The 17,095-nt window shown below is 34.7% G+C and overlaps 1 protein-coding gene and 1 pseudogene across 2 annotated transcripts; one reads left to right on the top strand and one right to left on the bottom strand.

Annotated features, from left to right (window-relative positions):
- Window positions 1–209: 209 nt before the first annotated feature.
- On the top strand, window positions 210–7,523 carry LOC132641685 (lipid phosphate phosphatase 2-like). Of its 2 annotated transcripts, XM_060358754.1 has the most exons (9): window positions 210–444; window positions 2,637–2,860; window positions 2,983–3,070; window positions 3,177–3,286; window positions 3,377–3,470; window positions 4,202–4,390; window positions 4,494–4,553; window positions 6,358–6,610; window positions 7,071–7,523. In XM_060358754.1, the coding sequence occupies exons 2-8, from the start codon at window positions 2,645–2,647 to the stop codon at window positions 6,570–6,572; spliced, it is 972 nt and encodes a 323-aa protein (XP_060214737.1). In that variant the 5' UTR covers window positions 210–444; window positions 2,637–2,644; the 3' UTR covers window positions 6,573–6,610; window positions 7,071–7,523. The 2 variants fall into 2 exon arrangements, with proteins under 2 accessions (XP_060214737.1, XP_060214736.1); XM_060358753.1 differs by lacking the exon at window positions 7,071–7,523 and having other exon boundaries at window positions 213–444; window positions 6,358–6,922.
- A 5,761-nt stretch (window positions 7,524–13,284) lies between these two features.
- LOC132639852 (ceramide kinase-like) lies at window positions 13,285–16,126 on the bottom strand (annotated as a pseudogene).
- Window positions 16,127–17,095: the final 969 nt, after the last annotated feature.

Below are 17,095 nucleotides of genomic sequence, written 5' to 3'. Positions count from 1 at the left end.
ATACCCTTGAGTAATGTGGTCCTGCTACCGACCGTTAAATATCACACTTTGATTAAACAAGAAAGGAGATTTATTTGGAAAAAAATATCTCCTTTTTAAAACATCTCTCTTATTCGAGAATCGAGAACCAAAAAAAAAAAGCAATGTTATTTTTCAAAAAATATCCTAATGTATGCAAATTTTATTTACTAATTAATATTGTCCCTTTTTGTCTCTATCTTGCTTAACGTTTCCTAATTTGTATGAAAAAAATCAAAAGTTGAAATTGCATTCACTTTTATATCTTCTCAATCTCTGCTTTTGAATAAAGGAGACTCTTCCTTTGCTTTCCTTTTCCTCTCCACTACTTTATCTCTCCAATTCATATTTTGAATTTCCAAAACAAAAAAAAACGCTCCCAAAATCATTATCTCCAACCTATTTCTCTTCTCCAGATATTTTCAGGTGAAAATTCTTCCATTTATGTTATTATTAATGTACTTTCTGCAGTTTCTTCAGTTTTCGCTTTATAGGTTTTTTTTTTTAAAAAAAATTCTGTTCATTTTTGTTGTTTAATTACTTTTTTCACAGTTGTGTGAGCTTGTGGAAATTTGAGTGTACCTAAGTGTTATTGTTAGGAAAATGAGGGTTTAAAGTTTAAATTGAGTGTACGTAAGTATTATTAATGAACTTTTTGCAGTTTCTTCAGTTTTCGCTTTCAGACCGATTAACTTTTTTTTTTTTTTTTTTTTTGTAAAACTTTATTCTGTTCATTTTTGTTGTTTAATTTAGTTTTAATTACTTTTTTTCACAGTTGTGTGAACTTATGGAAATTTGAGTGTACGTAAGTGTTCAAATTTGCCTAGTGCGGGTTACCTCTGTGTGTTTTGCGAGCTATTGCATAGGAGTTGGGTTTACCTGTGCGCACCCGAAGGGTAAATTAAAAAAAAAAAAAAGGAATAATGTGAAAGTTCTGCAAGCTTGTGGAAATTAGTGTACTTAAGCTTATTGTTAGGAAAATGAATATTCAAAGTTAAATTGAAGTAATAAGGGATGAAATTAGAGAGTAATCTGTGAAGACATTCTATTGCGTGATTCTTATGGATAGAAACACTTTTAATGCCTAACCAGAATTGATCGATTGATTGAATAATTAAACAACAACAACAACATACCCAGTTGGATCCCACAACGTGAGGTCTGGGGAGGGTAAAGTGTACGCAGACCTTACCCCCCACCTTGGAAGGTAGGGAGGCTGTTTCCGAAAGACCCTCGGCTCAGAAGAAAACAAGGAAAACAAGGAAAACAAGGGAAATAAGGGAAAAGAGTCAGATACGGACAAGCAAATTAAGTATGACTAATTTTTTTCTTTATAGACTTTGTTCGAACTGGCTTAAAGCTTAGAGCGAATATAATTTAGGGTTGGAGAACCTAAATTATTGATTGTAGGTATTATATGTGATAAGAATCGATTTGGGGGAAACACCAAATCAATCACAAAACCGCGGAATTAAGGATAAACAAGAAATTGGGGATGAGAAATAGAGGATAAAAGCAAGACCCAATGAATAATGAACCTATGAGCAAACCTAATTATATGAAACCTAGACCCTCTTAATTTGATTCAATTCAAAGAAGCTATACTATTTGAAATCAAGAAAAGGGAAATTCAATTGAATCCACAAATGAACAACCCTTCATGAAATCAATAGAAATCGGTTCAAAACCAACAATGGAATCCACCATTAACTATTACTAATCTAAAGCTAATCCTAGCTAAACAATCTGTCTCTCCTAAGGAGTATTCTCAATTCATCATAATCTAAGTAAATGAAATGTCTAAGTCTAGTATTTATACTCCTAGACTAAAGAAGACTAAGTTATTACAAAAATGTCATTAATGAGGCAAGGGCCTTGTTTGGCTAGTCTTCTTAGTGTAGTCTTCAATTCAAGGATTGACCTTCAATGGCCAAACAGGTCCCTCCTTGCATAGATGACCCTCTAATCAACCTTGCATGCATGGCCTTCTTGCGCAAAGTAGCTACTTGCACAAATAGCCATCCTCCGGCCTTGAATCATCCAAGCTTGCAATTGTAGCTAGTTTAAGAGGCAAGCCTTGGGCCTTGGACTCTTGACTTCTTCTCCCATAGCTTGAAGGCCCTCCCATGACTCCATTTAAATGTTCCTAAAGCTTCATCCTCCATGAATCTGCTTCCAACACAAATCCTTGGAGAAGTTTGAGTAGTTGAGTCATTTGTGCCATTGAGGATCATATCAATATGAGACGAAACAGAAGAAAATGGATTGTAAGGATTTATATAGCGGATCCAAACTAGCGCTGGATTGAGGCTTAGTTGCCGTCGTTGTTTTTATATTTGTATGTGTTTGTCATCAGATTTTAAAACACTAAAGATGTTATCTGTTCTTTTAGTGGTTGTGTCGTACCCATATCATATCTTTTTCTTTCTCTGAAATTCCCATGTTGAATCTGTGTCTAAGTGCGGTAGAGAATACTTTGAGTCTTATTGACTATAAAGAGAACATGATTAATCTTATCCTGTCTTCTGTATATATGCTACCAGAGGCAATCTCTGTTTCTTGTTGCTTGTGTATCAATGTCATAAAGTTTTTGCTGACCGATATTTTGGTTGTGTTAGTTGGTAAAATGCCAGAGATTCAATTGGGTGCTCATACATTGAGAACTCAGGGAGTGGAAGTAGCAAGATTTCACATGCATGACTGGATTATTCTCTTCCTACTTGTGGTGATTGATATAGGTTTAAATGTGATAGAACCGTTTCACCGTTTTGTTGGATCTGACATGATGACAGATTTCAGATACCCTTTGAAAGGCAATACCATTCCCTTTTGGGCTGTTCCGGTAAGTGCAATCTTCATGACAAATTGTGTTTGGGACAATACCCAATCATAAGAGTAGTACGTATGTTTTTTGTACTTCTACAATGGGCACTTTATAATCCATATGTCTTTCCTTGTAAGCAGATTATTGCTATAATCTTACCTTTACTGGTCGTCCTTGTCTTTTACTTCATTAGAAGGGATGTCTACGATGTGCATCAAGCTATGTTAGGTATTCTTTGTCCCTTATGTGACTATCAGTTTTTGGCTGGTGGCAAGTTATGTTGGCAAGTATATATAACTGGATCAGATTGATTACTTCGTGTGTCTTTGTTCAGGATTGCTGTACTCTGTACTTATCACGGCAGTTCTTACTGATGCAATAAAAGATGCCGTTGGTCGACCCCGTCCAGACTTCTTTTGGCGGTGTTTCCCTGATGGAAAAGGGGTGTGTTTATTCATTGCTTGGAATATCCCTTCTGTATCAGTAACTGATATAACAACATTTGTAACTTCCAATTATACTTTTGTGTTTTAGGTGTTTGATAAAATCACAAGCAATGTCAACTGTACTGGCTTGAAAAGTGTTATCAAAGAAGGACATAAGAGTTTCCCAAGCGGACATAGTTCTTGTGAGTATAACTATTCCCCATCAATTGCATTGTTGGCATCAGAAAATTGTGATTATTTCCTTTCTGGTACTCGTCCCTTTAAACATAATGAGCACATACCCTTCACTTTCATTCTTTCTTCCGATGAAACTCTCAGTGATGTGAACTGTTTTCTTTTCCTTTTCATTGATACTTTTATCTTCTCCCATTCAGCATCGGATTTTCACTGCAACATTTTAGATTGCTTTTACTTGTAAGTAGTTCAATTGATCCTTAAACAATTATATATAAAGGACTGGAAGAATGAAACATCTATGCTCTGTTGTCCGGTATAATTCAGTCAAGTACGTGCCGAATTTGTGTAACGATTAAAATGCCAAATAATAGAGTTTTGTATTTATCACTACCCTATCACTCTTTTTCCCATATTTTTAACCTATAATTTTTTAGTAGTAAAGTTTTTACCTCAAGTAGTTCAGCCATATTAAATAGCAAGTTCACAGCTGACGGTGACTTAAGCTTGGATTATCTACTTAAGTAGACATCTAGCTTGCAACTCGGAATTCCTGCAAGTGAATAAGTGACTCTGGCTTATGCTTCACTCAGATATGACAACAGGAGATATTATGTTTCTCTATGTGGCTGTAAGGGTGTTTGGCTGTTTTATCAAAGATCTTGGCTTGCTTTGAGTAAAATTTGAGTTCTTAGAGAAAACTGAATCCTTGTTGGCATTTGTTGGTATCATGCGATAGGGTCTTTTGCTGGTCTTGGCTTCCTCGCTTGGTACCTGTCTGGAAAAATCAAGGCATTTGATCGAAGCGGCCATGTTGCTAAGCTCTGCCTTGTTTTCCTGCCCTTACTGGTTGCGGCATTAGTTGCAGTTTCCCGAGTTGATGATTACTGGCACCATTGGCAGGATGTATTTGCTGGAGGTCTCCTAGGTCTGTAGAATATAGATGAGCACGTACTTTTTCTAGTTTTATTGTTTCTTATTGCCTTGGGTAGAGATACTTATTGTTTATTTTCCTTGTGCCATTTATGCAGGATTGACTGTCGCTTCAATTGTTTACTTACAATTCTTTCCCCCACCATATGATATAGATGGTACTTGGTCTCTTTCTTCATTATCTCTTTTCACAGTAATCCTACTTCAGATCAGTAAAAACAAAGAATTAGACAGTGTACTAGTTATAATCCTTTACAGTACGGCATTATAGATTATTGTGAAGTAAATTGTAAATCAATTCGACCGGCACATGTCTAAAATGAGTTTATATAGTTGGCTAAAAGATAATATGAAAGATGTGCAAATGAGTTCCTCACTTCCTCTTTAAATTCTCACTTCCTTGCAAAATCCCACAAAACATAATGGAAGTTATCTGGAGGATTTCAGATAACTTCAGATTCTACTGTTGCAGAATTCTAAGCATGCTCTCTCCTATTAGAGTGCATCTTCATTCTCAAAAGTATGGGTGCATGGGACTTTCCTTTTCGTCAACTATTCCAGAGTAGGTAGCCGTCCAGATTTGCATGTAATTAGAAGTTATGAGGTGTTTAACCATTTGCATAATTTAAACTACAATTTAAGATGTAGAAGTATATAGTGTTACCAAAGTCAGCAGTTGTTAAACATTTCTCTATTTATCTCCATAAGAGGACGTGGACTCATCGAAGGGTATCTAATAGTAGTTAGAAACTAGAAGAAATGATACTGTAAGGACACCAAACCAGCAGAAAGAGATGGGTGTAGTCACAACAGAGTTCACATTTACATTCTGCTATGTTATCCATCTGAATTTCCTAGATGTAACCTTAGGGTATTTTGTCGTCTTCAGCGCTTCAGCTCTTGAAATATAACATATATATCCTTAACAAAGCTCTTCAGATGCTTAATTTGATTTCTACTGATGCTGGATGCAATTATGATAGCAACACCAAACACTTCCCGCGAGTGAAACTGAATGGAACTTTGACGAAGTTGCATAAAAGAAAATCAAGCATAAGGACCTTTGATCAGTTTGATCTTTTATCATTGAGTATTAAATTTAACCTTTGTTCTGGAAAAGGTGATTGTGAAATAATGCTAAGTTCTTTTGGGACATAAAGAAAGATGCTGACATGTATTTTCAGACAAGCTGGGTGGCATGGAACAGTTTTTTTTTTTTTTTCCCTCTTTAGGTGGGTGGGGAAGTGCTGGAAATGGGCAATGGCATGACACATGGGGGAGCACAATTCCTTCTTGTTGCGTTGAATACTAAATTCTGTTTTTGGTTTCCAAATGGTGTAAGTTTCGAGTCCTCGCCCAGCTGAGGACGGAGAAAGAAACGAAGGAAAAAGTTAAGGGGTGAATATTGCTTAGTCATTGCACACTTTCCGTTGATGGGTTTAGGTTTTGGGGGGAGGGGAACAGCTAGAAATGTGCATTGGTGAACACATGGCAAAGCGCCTTTGAGAAAGGTCTTGTTTCCCGTTCTGTTGTTTTTTCCTAAAGTTTACTCCAACTAATAAAGAAAAGGCGGGGACCCTGAATGCTAAATTATCTTTGCTTTCCAAATGTTGTTAGATGCAGCCTTTGCCCAGCTGAAGGACAAAAGAATGTAAATGAATAAGTTAAAGGAGCCAGTATCACTTAGCCTATTGCTGATTTTTCATAGTTGGTTTATGCAAACCCCGAAGGTTTCCAAGCTTTGTAGTCCTTCCATTCTTAAACTAGCAATTTCCCTTGCATTTTCTATATAATGCTCTCTCTTATTGCTGTTATCTTCCTGAGAGGAGATTCACATTTTACTGTTACTAGAAAGTCCTAACTATATAGATCTGAAGACTCGAAAGAAGAAGTTGACATGACATGTATTTTTAGTTGATCGAACTCCTTATGGAAATTTTTACACTGCTATTCCATGTCCAGGTAGGATGCCCCATGTGCATTTACAGAGGCTGGCAGAACAGCAAACTAGTACGCAATCTATGTCGAATAATCCAGGTCATCTTACTATAAGGCAACCCGAAGTTGACAGTATGTATGCTGAACCTCAACATGGCATTGCCATATCAGAACACAGTGCCCGTGAGACCAGACCAATCTTTGATGAAGACGTTGAAAATGGAAGATGGAGGCATTGATGTCACGTTTCACGCATTAACTGTATAGATCAGAATAGGTATGCTGCACTCTGTTAGTTTCGTAGGGTGAGTTGCTTCTCGTCGAACAGGTAGATTCTTTCAGGGGTTCCTTGTTTTCCACTGCTGCGAACTTCTTCTACCCTTGTAATTTTACATTTTGTTTCTTAGATTTGACTTCAAGAACTCGACGTGCTAACCACTACCTAGTCCTCAAGTAATTTCCGTGATTTCTTTCGTTAATAGACAAGATAAATGTGATATATAGACATGACATTGAGATAAACTCTGGTGGCCTATGGTTATGAGCATTGGTTTAAGGGATAAAGGCTGAGGTCTTTTTGTTGATTGTTCATGAGTTTACCTTTTACCGGAAGTATGGAATTCTCTGATGTATGCTAAAGTGTGTGTGTGCGTGCCACCGTCTATAGTTTCTTTGAAAAAGTCATTTCAATTTATGGTTGAAACTTAGCGGTAAAGTTGATTCCGTATGATTTATAGGTCTTATGTTCGACCCATAGAATCAGCCACTGATGCTTCGTCGGGGTAGGTTGCTTATAACACAACCCCTGTTGCACATATAGTATAAGAGACGGCAAGCTTTGGCAGCAAGTGTTTGTGATTATATTGGACCTTTTCAATTGACTCAGCAGCAGACGGTCTTGTGGTCATCGAAATGTAATGTAAATCACTGTGATCCAGCTTATCTTTTTTACCTTTTTTTTTCCAATAAATTATAATCTCAGTGCTCGGGCCAGTTTAGGTGGAACACAGGCACCGTGCTCCAGTTTATAATTTTTTTCTTCATTTGTGGAGAACTTACATAATTTAGCAACTAAAATGTCATTTCTAGGTTGGATGAGCGATGACCAAAAAGCTTGTACATGTGGACATTTGGCTAATGATTGACTCGTTCTTGGTTTAATAGGAGTATTTTTTCCGTTCTGGATCTAACCTATCTAGAATCACTTGTTTCGGAGTTCATTTCTCAAATAATCATTTAATTTAACGAAATTACCTAAAAGAGACATTCTTTTTCACTCGAGATCATACATATATCTTTCACTCGAGATCATACATATATCTTTCAAAGTAAAATGGCCGAAAAACCTACTTAAAGTGACCTCAAGTAGTTTTGAATATAAAACAATTTACCATACATATCATACAACCTGCTAAACTGTAGAGATAATAGTACTTTTGGTGCCTCAGTTATTGGGAAAGTTTGATTTTGGTTCTTGTGATATATAATCCATTACATTTAACCATTAATTAATTAAAATGTATGATTTCTCTTTGCGTAGAAAATATGTTATGTTTGAGCTATTTTTAGAAGTATATTACCCTTAAATATGGAATGACAATATAATTTTAACATAACACATGGCTAATAAAACAGTTGAAAGGTTAATAAATCTGAAAATTTATGAATATTCATAAGCAAAAAAATATTAAGTGCACATCTCAAGTAATTGAAGGTTAGCATATTTAGTCAAATATCACAAGGATTAAAATTAAAATGTATTAATCATTGAAAGACCAAAAGTGCTATCATCCGATATGCAGCAAAAATTTCTATGTAACAGTCGTTTACTACATGTTTGAAACAGTCAATATGTATAGGCTATTATCATCTACTTTTGATCCTTTTAACTAGGATCCACCGTAATAGTGAAGTCATAGTGTTTATAGTGTTTAAACTATGCATACATCATAAATATCGTGTCGTTTTGTTTAGCCTTTTGTTTATGTTTATACCTTACTCTTACATAATCAAATGAAGTTTATCATTGTCATTATCCTATCAAATCTAACCATAATATGCCATTCTTATTCTATATAAAGTGTCCCTTCTCACTCCTAGAAAATTCACACAAATTCTTTACATTTCTAAGTTGTATATCTTATGGTTCTACTTAAATCACTCGTCTAGAAAGTTCTTTTTTCTTTTATCAGGGGATTTCGCTCATCAAGTTCTTGTCTGATCTGTCGTTGCTAACAAAAAACCTCATCAATGGCAATTCTTGGTTTTTCATATTTGGATAACCTAAAGAAGTTTTGGAGGAGGCAAAAGTACCAAAGACTAGGAGATGTGAAAAGGGATAATAACAAGAGGAAGATAAGAATTATTAGGCTTGGAAACAAGAAAAAGATAGTTTTTTTGAAGATGAAACAAATTAAGCTCCATTGGAAGCTATTTTCACCATTGAAGCTATTGACAAGTTTTCACAATGCTTATGTTAATAAAATGATAAGTTTAGAAGGAAGCAAGAAAATTGGTATTTGTGGAGGAAAAAAAGTTACAAGTGGAAACCCAATTACAATGGTGGATTTTTCAACCAATGATGTGGTTGATTGCAGGATGGTTTTGGAAATTTATAAAAGAAAGTGTCTTCTTGAAGCCTAGCACACCACTTAGTTTCATACCTTGAAATTGTTTTGATTTTGGCAAAAATTAGGTATATTCAACCTCAAACTCCTTTCTGCAAGTTGATTTTTTATTTGATCTCATGGTACTATTTCATCCAATTAAAAAGTTATAACTATGAGTTTGAATCTTCATTCCCCTCCAAAATCAAACAGTTTTTAGATAATCTTTAACCAATCTATTGAGAGTTACAAAGCTTATATGATCATTCAATTTTGAGTAATTGGTCATCATAGTCACTCAACTTTGTTTTGTCTTTCAAAAGTCATTCAACTTTGGATAAGTAGCATCTATAGTCACTCAATGTTGGGTAAGTGGCCTCTATAGTCACTTAATTTTGTTTTGTCTTCCAAAAGTCACTCAACTTTGGGTAATTGGCCTCCACAGTCACTCAACTTTGGGTAAATGGCTCCCATAGTCATTTTAGCCGGAAATATAATTTTGGTACATATTTAATGACGTGGCAATTATAATTTTTAAAAATAATATCTTTAAAAAATAAATCAATAATTAAATTTATCAATTTAGGATTCAATTCATCATTATTTGGGCATATAGTACGCTAAAGTTTAAGATATTATTCACTATTAATACATAAAAATAGTAAACTTACACAATATATCTCAAGTAATATTGCTACTTTAAAAGACAAAATAAAGTCGAATGATTATGGTGGTCAATTATCCAAATGATCATATAAGCTTTTAACTCAATCTATTGATATAAGTATTATTTATTCCTTTGTGTTGTCCAAAATCGAATTCCCGTTGATTAAATGCCATTTTTTGTGTTTTTCGATAAAGGTGTCTTTGCAATTTTTCTTTTCACTGAAAAGGAATATATTTTTTCATTTCTTTCGTGATCTGCATGAATAACTTTCTTTCTGATTAATATTAACTCCTAAAAGTTCTTATGTCTATCAATGTTCAGAACCTTGACTATTTTTAAGGTTGTTATTAAGGAAAAAATATTAATGTGCAATTTTCAACACTTACCTACGGTACAATCTTCTCTGACCTGTTAAGGAATAATTAAAAGTCAACAAAAAAGCATTTGTATAGTGCTGAGTATAATTTTTTTAACTTATCCAATATACTAAATATAGATGTTCACTTTTATTTGTTTAGTTTGAAAAACTAAGAGATAATTTATATTTCATACCTATTTTACCCTTATTATTAATTATTGGGTTGGAAACTTCAAGAAATTGTTAATAACTGACTGACTGCACAACTGTAAAGTATGTTTGATTGATTTCAATCATTAGATGACTTAGTAAAAGTTAGGGTGATATCGTAAATTTGGCATTCTATTTATGGCTTCTTAAGGGGTGTGTCAAGTCAATACATGACAAGTAAGGCCTCGGTTGGATATGATTTGAAATCATGATATGAAATCAGGTTGATTTGAAGTTGAAGTTTTGTTTGGACATGCAATTTGGATTATATTCTTTCTCATAGACCTAAAAATCCTACAAGTTGTGAAAATTATCAAAACTTTCTAACTTTTCTACAATCTTACCAAATGAGCAAATCATAGTTTATAACAAAGTTAATACACTACCAAAAAGCCTTCTAAAAAATAGAACATCTATTGATTGGACTTTAGCTTAATAAAAAGGAAAATTGACATGAGTTGTAGTGTAACTACTCTTTAATATAATCCTCTCACATGATACGAGCAATCTCTTCACGCCGAGCATGCATTTCTGAGCAGATGAACTGAAAGACGAACCAACATTGTTACTTTGAGTTAAGTTTTAAATTTGAAAAACATATCTACTAACTTATGAATCTTTTTTTTTTTTTTTTTTGCAAAATATAAACTTATAAGTCAAGTTTTACATTTAAAAAAAATTGAAATCATGATTTGGAATCTCAAATCCTACTTTTTGAAGAATTTCGGATTTGAAATTATGATATGAAGTTGAAGCTGAAATTTTGTGCAAACTTCGTAAACAAACTGCTGATTTGAAATCAAATTATGAAATCATGATTCCAAATCGCATGACCAAACGCCTACTAGAAATGGACGGAGGGAGTAGATTGAATGAGTTGACTAATCAAGTTCCTTAATTGCAACTTACAAATTGCATTAAGCGAGTTTATAAATCTCATTTGATGCATGCGCTAATTAATGTAATCTCCCATGAGTCCGTTTGTTTGTATTAGCCACTTCTAAGTGGCATCCTACTAATGCGATTAGCACATTTAAGAAATTCCCACAAAAATAACACAGCAATGGAATCTTTTGGCCAAAAATGCTCATTTTAGGAAGAAAAAAAAATCCAACATAAGTGTTTTCATCTTTGAGTTGAAATTGCGGTGTATAAAAACCAAATATGATGAGAAAAGCTAAGTCCAAAACGCAACTTCATTATACGATTTTTGTTCCATTCTTGATGGATTAGTTTAATTGCCTAAAGCTACTTGTTTTAATTTATTATTGTTGCATTTTGCTCTTTCTTTTTCCTTTTTAAAAACAAAAAAGAATTTGTTTCGTGTGGGATGAAATCCACAGGAAAAAAATGATAGGAAGGTTCTGTTAAGTCAATAGCAAATAATAGTGCCAATCATTTCAAACCTATATTTAATAATAAGAACTACTGTATTTGTCCGCGCGGAAAAAAAAATGAATCAAAATATAAATGATTATTAATATTATAATATTGTGTATAAGATTGTTTGATGGAAATTTTTTGTTGAGAAATATTTTAGATAATATTGAAAAATCAATTTAAATTGGTAAATATGATTTGAATAAGAGAATCATATATAAAACCGTATATAAATTTAGTTCGGGTGCCTGTAAATGAGATATGAATAAGGCAAATCTGCATGCAGTGAAGGACCAGTGCCAGTAAATGTGTTCCGTCATTTGATTTCCGTATGTCCATTCTCCAGATTTTTTGTAGTAAGTTTTTGCCCTTCAAGTCGAGTATATAGCCTGGAGAAAAAAAAGTCATTTCATTAGTGCAAGAAGCCATGAACTTAAAATATTTTGCAATCACTCCAAAAGACTTGTGACTCCTAATCATGCTTGAGAAGAGGAAAACATACAAAAATTAAAAGAGACAAAGAGATGAAACTCATCTATTCAAGAAAATGGAAAAAGTATTTAGAAAATAATGATGTAATACTTTCTTTTGTAATTATTAGAGAGAAAAAATGAAAGAAAGGAGCACCGTATTATATTGAGTCTTGAAGCACTAATGATCCTACTTCATCATCGACATATCGCCTCATCTCATCGACTTACCTCTTCATCATCGATATATTTTCACTTGAATTTTTATATACTACTATTTTTCCATCTTCTTCAACCATTTACACTTTGAACACCGTAGAGCCTCCTGGTGATGGTTACTGTTGACGTATATATTTGTAGTGAACTGAGTAGAAAAATCTAGCAAATTGGTATAAATACCTTGGCTTGGTGCTTACCCAAAGCACCCCTCACTCCGGTTTGGAGCCTATTAGGCTATGAAATTTATAGGGTAAAAGAGGTGAATGATTTGAAATTTATTTGAAGAATACCAATTCATAAAATTAATTTTGTAATTTATATGGAAAAACGGGGCTGATTTTGGTTTCTTTGGAGAAAGATAACGGGCAGAAGTTTATAGTAGTTTGTTTGTTTTTTTTTTTGTTTTTTTTTTATGAGTCAGAAAGTGCTTAAGTCAAATTAAACTCTAGAACAAATTTTAACCTAGAAAACATAATGGAGAAACTGAAAATTAAATAGAAATGTGGAAGGACATTGCAGTTATGTACTTTGGACATGATTCGAGAAGATATCAAGCATTGCATTAGTTTTCCACGTTACATGACAAATAATGTGCTCATAAATTTGCACATTAATTCATTTGGTGATTATGATTACCACTAATTAACAAAATTAAAAGTAAAAGTTATGAGGAATAAGAGAGGTGGGTTATGGAGATGCTTTTTAAAAATAAAAATTAAGAAAAGTGAGAGAAAAAAGTCAAAAAAAAGTAGAAAAAGATAAATACGAATGGTGGCCAAAGAGAAGTGTCACATCACCTTGTTTATACCTAGCTTTATATTATATATAGATTCAATCACATTTAACCTTCAATTTATTTAAATGTCTTTGGTCCGTTCAAATAGGAAATGCGTTATATTTAGACTATTTTAAGAAGCTGACCACCCTCAAATATAGAATAACAGTACAATTTCAATATAAAAAAAAGGGTAACTAAACTATGAAATGATTAATAAATCTAAAAATTTGTGAATATTCATGAGCAAACAGATTAGAAGTATATATCTCAAGTAATAAGGTTAAATGTGCTTCGTCAGATATCACAAGAACTAACAAGAAAGCTTAATACTATTAAGGGACCAAAAGTGCTTTTAACCCTTAAAAAAAAAAAAAGAGCTCTAATAGTATACACTTTTACATAAGATGGTCACACACTTCAACACAACCTCATGAAATACCATGGAATATATTGATCCTACATTTAAGTCAGAACTTTATTTATATATGTATAAGGTCCACTTGTTTTCACCTATACAACATTTCCTATCTAACTTATGAGAAAATTCAGCAGTTCTCTAAACACCACTGGCTTCCCCCCTGCCTCTTTGTAACCTTCAGGCAGGAATGCTGCCAAATACAATTTTTTTATGACTAGTCATAAACCAATTGATGGAATACTCAATAGCTTTCCAACAAGAAACAATACTTGTATGTTATGTTGCTCGGACTCTTCAAAAAATATCAATGGGTGAGAGTCGGATCCTCCAAAAATAGTGCATTTTGGGAGGATCCAACACGAGTGCAGTAGCATTCTCTAAGAGTCAGAGCAACATAGCCTATATGAAGTGATACAGAGCTACTTTATGCTTCAGGGCCACTAGCAAATAAGTTAATAAGCCCGCGAAACACTTGAGCTGAAAGTTGATGAGCTTGAAAGAGCTCGCCATCGACGTTCCATATGCTCTCCTTGCCGAAAGAAGTGAATGTGAATGCCGGAGTCTGCTTAGCATATTGCAGAAAATGTCATGAAAGAATAGCTTCATGGAAAGATTATCAGGGAAAAAAGAGTTCTCGGGGGAATTCGTACCTTATGGTGCTCAACGAATTCAAAATCTAGCGGGTTGCCATCCTTCTTTGCTAGCTGCAGAAGGTGACTGCATAAAACAGACAAACATCGTGTGGACATCAGCAGGGCCAAGATAAGTAATGCCCGTGCTAAAAATGCGGACACATTCAAGTCAAACCATTTTGGTCTCTTTCTCCATTTTCATGTCATTAAAAAAATCGATAAACAATTGAGTGAACATACATCGATCTAGCATGTAAGGTGTGTTTGATAAGAAGGAAAATGTTTTTCTTGGAAAATAAGTGATTTTCTTACTTGTTTTCTGGTGTTGGTAAAGCAAGCAAATAAACTATTATCCCAAGAGCATTTATACTTAATCTAAGAAAACACTATAGGGTGGAGGATGGGTTCAGGGGTAGCGGGTGGAATGGTAAAGGGGTGGAGGGGTATGGGTTGGTATTGTTAGGGGATGGGAAGGAGATAATGATCTTGAAAATGCCACTTATGGAACTTGTTTCCCTACTCCTCTAGAGTCTTGGGAAGTCATTATCTTGATATTTAAGGAACTTGTTTTCCTAGAGAATATTTTCCAAAAATCTTTCACCAGCCAAACATGGAAAATATTTTCCAAAAAATGTTTCTCCATACCAAACACACCCTTAGTCATAAGTTTAGTAGTTAAAACACTAGGTCTATTTAGTGAGAGAGAAAGAAAGTGTGAGATTTTTACCACAAATAACCTGCATGAGGACAGTCCTTAATTAATATAAGATGCAGAAAAACCATCAGAAAGGTGTGCATCAGCCACCAGACCGTCGGGCGCTTTTTCATTTCTGCAAGAGATTACCAGCAGCTCCAACACTAAGAAAATTCCCTTTTGACTTTAACCATCTTGAATCTTTTGAATAGGGCTGCAAGCTGGGACATTTTGCCGATGTGTGGCCTGCTTTCGTCTTGCAAATATTGCAGTTTGCACGACAAGCTACTCTTTCAGACTTTTTGAGTAGGGCCCACAATCCCTTTGTCCAGCTGCCCGATGACTCTTTCTCAAGACCTGTGTTTTTTCTTTTCTGATTCAACTTCCACATATGCAACTTCTGCTTCATACGATCTAAAGAAAACATAAAAGTCATAAAATATCCTACATCAGTAAGAAGTATATGAAAATGAGTGATCTAGGGAAGACATGGATCCAAGTTCAAGCTGGTCTTATAATTAGAGGCGGATCAAGGATTTTAAGTTTATGTTGTTCTGGACCTCAACCCTTTTTGTTTACTGGTTCTTGATATATTATTTATATATATTAATTGAAATTTTAACACAAATACAAGGTCTGGACTAAAGTTACTGGTTTTGCTGAACCTGTAACTTCTACGGTGGATCCGCCACTGCTTATAATACAGTCGATTTCCATCATCCACGAGGTCGGACAAGCCCTGGGGAAGAGCAGCAGAAGGAAAAATGTAGTGTCACGAGCAGTGACTATTTTGGACCCATTTTCCATCAGACCCATCAAGGTCCAGCAATCACCATCCAATCAGCTCAACCACAATAGGTCAAGCACATGTTTCGGATAAACACAACCAAAGGTGGATCTAGAATTTAAACTCTATGGGTTCAGTCTTTAAGGTTCTTAGCATCAAATTATTGTATTTTTTAAAGTTGTGGGTTCATATCCAATATTTATTGTAATTTTAAAAGAGGACTCTGCACAAAAATTTATGCTCGTGTTGAAAGTACTGGGTTCAGATGAACCCGATACTACTATGCTGCATCTGCCCTGGATACATCTACTCTAGCCTCCCACATTACCCATTGAAAACCTCATTAATGACAGCAATCCTGTGAGCTAAGAAGTGGGGATGCTCATTAAGGTAGTGGGGATTGGGAAAACTGGTAAATAGGGCAAAACTATGCCATATTTGCACCAAAAAATTGGTCGGCAAACCATATACCTGTGACGAAGAAACACCTTTGTTTCCCTGCATAATCATATCGTTTAGGGCCCATCCACCTGTAATTCTCGCTCTCAGTGATTACATCTCCATAAAAACCCATACCTGATAAGTGAGTGAATGATTATGAAGCGGAAGAGAAATTAAATCTTAAAATAAAGAAATACCATAGATTATCTTTTTTTATAACTGTGAAATCCCCAAGGGCCAGTAGTGCAAGGTTCAAAACTCAGTGGACCCTTCTACCCCCCCTCCACTTAAAATCAGGTTTTTTGTGTGCAGCGGGGTTTAAATCCATGACGTAAAACCATAGATTATTATAGGCATAGCGAACAAAGAAGCAAAGGATTCAGTAGAATAACGCCAGCAAATTTGATAATGTATTGCTCGCTTCTCAACTAAATGCCACATATTTATCAAGAAGTTAAAAAAAGGTCAAGTTATACGTTTGGCTGGTTGGCCAAAAATTAATCAAATTCGCCAGCCAAATATACAAAGTATATACACTATTTTGTATCAAAAATGTATATTATTCATTAATATACAAAAATATAAATGTGCTGGCTATTAGTTTGGTCAGAGGCTATTTACGCCAACAACAACATACCCAGTGTGGTCCCACAAGTAGGGTTTGGGAAGGGCGGGGTGTACGCAGACATTACCCCTACCTTTGTGGGAGGCAATTTATGTCAATTTCTCTTAAACAAAGAAAGTAGGCTGCTACACCTGGATATTGGTGGATTCAAAATAAAGCAGAAAGAAAGGTAGAAAGTGCACCACACATTAACAGTGAGTATCAGCTAAAGCAATTAGAGAGCTGCTGGTTTGAAACAGCATATTGAGTTTACCAATGATAGATGAAAATTACCCAGCAAAAGAAGCTGCATAACGTACACAGGGTTCGTCCTTAGATGTAGAAGTCTTTTTCCATCTTACAACTTGAGCAATATCAAGGCACACCGCTTTACCAAGGATGATTTGCAATGCAGAAGTCATAGCATCCCTAGCCCCTGTAGTACTGCAAAAATGAAAGTTAACTAGGTTTTCAAAAAAATTGCAGCTAGCAACATAT

This window comes from Lycium barbarum, chromosome 5 (genome assembly GCF_019175385.1).
Source record: "Lycium barbarum isolate Lr01 chromosome 5, ASM1917538v2, whole genome shotgun sequence".
Classification (NCBI taxonomy): domain Eukaryota; kingdom Viridiplantae; phylum Streptophyta; class Magnoliopsida; order Solanales; family Solanaceae; genus Lycium; species Lycium barbarum.
This window is presented reverse-complemented; position numbering and strand designations above follow the sequence as displayed.